The sequence below is a fragment of the Mandrillus leucophaeus genome, unplaced genomic scaffold, assembly GCF_000951045.1.
Source record: "Mandrillus leucophaeus isolate KB7577 unplaced genomic scaffold, Mleu.le_1.0 Scaffold104, whole genome shotgun sequence".
Lineage (NCBI taxonomy): Eukaryota > Metazoa > Chordata > Mammalia > Primates > Cercopithecidae > Mandrillus > Mandrillus leucophaeus.
Window position 1 is genome coordinate 1,196,007 of NW_012098543.1, and position 5,146 is coordinate 1,201,152.

The 5,146-nt window shown below is 42.3% G+C and overlaps 1 protein-coding gene across 1 annotated transcript in view; it reads right to left on the bottom strand.

Moving 5' to 3' along the window:
• LOC105539741 (zinc finger protein 813-like) overlaps positions 1-5,146 on the bottom strand; it is a 13,041-nt gene that overhangs the window by 1,294 nt on the left and 6,601 nt on the right. The window contains 2 exon segments of the mRNA XM_011980164.1: positions 11-1,021; positions 2,181-2,307. Coding sequence (XP_011835554.1) covers positions 11-1,021; positions 2,181-2,307 — 1,138 coding nt within the window.

The following is a 5,146-nucleotide window of genomic DNA, read 5'->3' on the forward strand; positions in this document are numbered from 1 at the left end:
CACTCATTACACTTGTAAGGTTTCTCTCCAGTATGAAGTCTACGATGGCATGTAAGGGATGACATCTGACTGAAGGTCTTGCCACACTCATAACACTTGTAAGCTTTCTCTCCAGTGTGAACTGTATGATGGCATTGAAGGGATGTCTTCTGATGGAAGGTCTTGCCACACTCATTACACTTGTAAGGTTTCTCTCCAGTATGAAGTCTACGATGGCATCTAAGGGATGACTTCCAACTGAATGTCTTGCCACATTCGTTACACTTGTAAGGTTTCTGTCCAGTATGAAGTCTACGATGGCATGTAAAAGATGATGTTTGACTGAAGACCTTCCCACACTCATTACACTTGTAAGTTTTCTTACCAGTGTGACATCTACGATGACATGCAAGATATCGCTTCTGATTAAAGATCTTGCCACATACATCACATTTATATTGTTTCTCTCTTGAATGGGTTATGTGATGGCTCCTTAAGAGTGAGCTATAATTAAACGCTTTGCCACACTCATTATATTGGCAAGGTTTTTCTCTCATGCGTACTTCCTGTATTTGTGTGGATAATGAAGAATGGAGGAAATTTTTCCCATATTTATTAGAAATATGGGTTTTGAGTCTACAAGAAATTCCTTGGGATATTGAAGCTGAGGAAGCACCACTGACAGACTTGTCCACTTGGTTACTAATTTTCCCTTCAGTCGGAAATATGTGCAGTTCAGGCAGATGTGAATGAAAGCTTGATCCAAGCTGATCTTTAATAGGCTTGTTTCCAGCATGACTATGATCATATCGGTCTGTACTACCCGTCATCTCTCTGGTTTCTGTCATAGGTGCTTCATGGCCATTTCTTTCAACTTCTTGCCACTGAAACTCAGAGTGATGAATATCTTTTTTGATTTCTGGGAAGCAAAAATCTCCAATGGGATGACTTTTATGTCTTTCCAATGTCCCTGTGTGGAACCCTTCTCTGGTATTACTGTGCCCAGTTGATGAGAACTCCATCATGAATTTTAAAAAGCTATCTAAAAAACATAAAGACCAATAGGTTTCCAATTAAGTACAGAGGATAAATAATAGTTAATATTGAAGTGTGTAAATATTACACAAAAAGCAATACTTAAACTTCCCAAATGTGATCTTCAAAGTTTAGAAACACCCTGTCTCTACCAAAAATACAAAAATTAGTCAGGTGTGGTGGTGCATGCCTGTAATCCCATCTACTCGGGAGGCTGAGGCAGCAGAATTGCTTGAACCCAGGAGGCAGAGGTGGCAGTGAGTGGAGATCATGACATTGCACTCCAGCCTGGGCAACAAGAGCAAAATTCTGTGTCCAAAAAAAAAAAAAAAAAAGAGTTCAGTCAAGAGCCTCATATGTATGAGGCAGTAAGCCTGAATGATGTCCTCCCTAGGAGAAATTTTCTACAGCAGTGACTGCTGCTTAGAGAAAATGATCATTAGTTTATGAGATGAACACTGTCACAGTGCCAGCGAGAGACGCTTCTGTGATGGTTCTCAAAAACCAGAAAGAAAGGCCAAATGTGATGACTCATGCCTGTAATCCCAACACTTGGAGGCTGAGGCGGGCAAATTGCTTGAGGCCAGGAGTTCAAGACCAGACTGGCCAACATGGTGATACCCTACATCTACTAAAAATACAAAAATCGGCCAGGTATGAAGGCATGTGCCTGTAATTCTAGTTAGGTTGAGAGACTGAGGTACAAGAATTGCTTGAACCCAGGAGGCAGAGGTTGCAATAAGCTGAGATCATGACACTGCACTCCAGCCTGTTCAACAGAGGGAGACTCTATCTAAAAACAAACAAACAAAAAGAAAACAAAACCAGAACCACAGCTGGAAACACTTGTCAGTCAGTGTCATGCTTTCTATCTCGTATCCTGGACCACGTTGACAATTCTGCTCAGGGCTTCCAAGGACATCTCTGCCTACAGCAGGATGATGTTCAATTGTATTAGTCAAAGTGTTCATGAATTTTCTGTTTTTATGTAAAAACAGACAGCTCTAAGAAGCTATCCATGACAGATAGGAGGGTCATCACTGCAGAAAACAATGACATGTACATCAAAAGCATGCACGGGGCAACATCACAAGAGAATACAAAACCAGGAAGAGCCAAGATAGACAAGGACAGATTCCTCATGTCTAGAGGGACATTTTCCTCACCCACAAACTCCAGATTCCTGTAGTTCTCCAACATCACGGCCGTGTATAAAGCCCTCTGCACAGGGTCTAGGCATTTCCACTCCGCCAATGAGAATTCTATAGCCACATCCCTGAAAGTCAAGCGTCCCTAAAATGAAAAACACATTTCCACAAAACATGGGGGACTGAGTTATCACCTTAACATGAAATGAGAAAAGAGAAAATGAGTATTTATTTGATCCAAGACTGTGTTCTGACAAATCCACATTAAGGTATTTTTGAAAAATTTTTCTGTATAGTTGTGTTTTATTGTACTTTTTCATGATAGATTTTAAAATCCCCTAAGTCACTACAGAAGTCTCAGTTTTATGGACAATATAAAAAAATATATGGCCTGGCACAGTGGCTCACACCTAAAATCCCCGCACTTTGGGAGGCCGAGGCAGGTGGATCGTCTGAGCTCAGGAGTTTGAGACCACCCAGGGCAACATGGTGAAACTCCGTCTCTACTAAAAATACAAAAAAAAAAACAAAAAAAACAAAAACAAAAACCACACCCAGGTGTGGTGGTACACACCTCTAGTCCCAGTTACTTGGGAGGCTGAGGCAGGAGAATAACTTGATAACCAGAGGCAAAGTTTGCAGTGCGCCAAGATCATGCCACTGCACCTCAGCTTGGGCTGCAGAGTAAGACTCCATCTCAAAAAATATATATATATATGTATATATAGATAGATAGATACACACATCTATATATACACATATAGATATGTGTGTATGTATATCTATATATATATAAAATAAATCCAGGCATGTTGGCTCACACCTGTAATTCCATCACTTTGGGAGACTAAGGTGGATGGATCACTCAAGGTCAGGAGTTCGAGACCAACCTCTCCAACACGACGAAACTCCGTACTAAAAATTAAAAAACTGGCTGGGAATGGTGGGGGGGTGCCTGTAATCCCAGCGATTCAGGAAGCTGAGGAAAGAAAATTGCTAGAACTCTGGAAGCAGAGGTTGCCCTAAGCCAAGATCACACCACTGCAATCCCGCGTGGGCAACAGTGTGACACTCTTTCTAAACAAAAAACCAGTATATATATTGCAAATGATGTCTTTGCTACATAAACCCTGGGCTTGGCCACACATGGTAGGTCACGCCTGTAATCCCAGCACTTTGGAAGGCTGAGGCAGGTGGATCATAAGGTCAAGAAATAGAGACCATTCTGGCCAACATGGTGAAATCTCGTCTCTACTAAAAATACAAAAATTAGCTGGGCATGGTCGCGTGCCTGTAGTCCCAGCTATTCGGGAGGCTGAGGCAGAGGTTGCAGTGAGCCGAGATCATGCCACTGCACTTCAGCTTGAGCTGCAGAGTAAGACTCCATCTCAACAACAACAAAAATATATATATATAGATAAACAGATACACACATCTATATATACACATATAGATATGTGTGTATGTATATCTATATATATATATATAAAATAAATCCAGGCATGTTGGCTCACACCTGTAATCCCATCACTTTGGGAGACTAAGGTGGATGGATCACTCAAGGTCAGGAGTTCGAGACCAACCTCTCCAACACGACGAAACTCCGTATCTACTAAAAATTTAAAAACTGGCTGGGAATGGTGGGGGGGTGCCTGTAATCCCAGCGATTCAGGAAGCTGAGGAAAGAAAATTGCTTGAACTCTGGAAACGGAGGTTGCCCTAAGCCAAGATCACACCACTGCAATCCCGCCTGGGCAACAGTGTGACACTCTTTCTAAACAACAACAAAAAAAGTATATATATTGCAAATGATGTGTTTTCTACATAAACCCTGGGCTTGGCCACACGTGGTAGGTCACGCCTGTAATCCCAGCACTTTGGAAGGCTGAGGCAGGTGGATCATAAGGTCAAGAAATAGAGACCATTCTGGCCAACATAGTGAAATCTCGTCTCTACTAAAAATACAAAAATTAGCTGGGCGTGGTCGCGTGCCTGTAGTCCCAGCTATTCGGGAGGCTGAGGCAGGAGAAGCGCTTGAACATGAAAGGCAGAGGTTGCAGTGAGCTGAGATCATGCCACTGCACTCCAGCCTGGGCTGGACCATCTCAAAAAAAGAGAGCAAGACCAACTCAAAAATAATAATTTTTTTTTTTTTAAAAGGCTGAGCGTGGTGGCTCATGGCTGTAATCTCAGCACTTTGAAAGGCTGAAATGGGTGGATAACCTGAGGTTGGGAGTTCCAGACCAGCCTGATCAACAGGGACAAATCCTGTCTCTAGTAAAAATACAAAATGAGCTGGGAATGGTGGCGCATGCCTATAATCCCAGCTACTTGGGAGACTGAGACAGGTAAATCACTTGAACCTAGGAGGCGGAAGTTGCAGTGAGCTGAAATCGTGCCATTGCACTCCAGCCTGGGCAACAAGAATGAAACTCCGTCTAAAAACAACAACAACAACAACAACAACAAAAAGAAACGAAACAAAACTGTCAAGGACTCACGTGTCTTCATTCAGAGAAAGTTCCAAGAAAGATTTAAAAGGCAAGCTATCTTGTTTTCTACCTTGGAAACATGAAAATTTTCAGAACTTGCAGGACAAAATACCATGACAAAACATTCATCAGGCTGGAAGCGGGACTCACACCTGAAATCCCAGCACTTTGGGAGGCCGTGGTGGGAGGATTAATTGAGGCCAAGAGTACGAGACCAGCCTGGCCAACATGGGGAAACCCCACCTGTACTAATAATACAGCAATTAGCCAGGAGTGTAGCACGCATCTGTAACTGCAGCTACTCAGTTGGCTGAAGCATAAGACTCATTTGACCCTGAGAGCCAGAGGTTGCAATGTGCCACTGTACTCCAGGCGGATGACAGAGTGAGACCCTGTCTCAAAAAACATGCAAAAAAAAAAAAAAAAAAAATTCATCAAATAATTTTTTCTAAAGTCTCATAACGATGTATGAATACACTAAAGGATTGCACT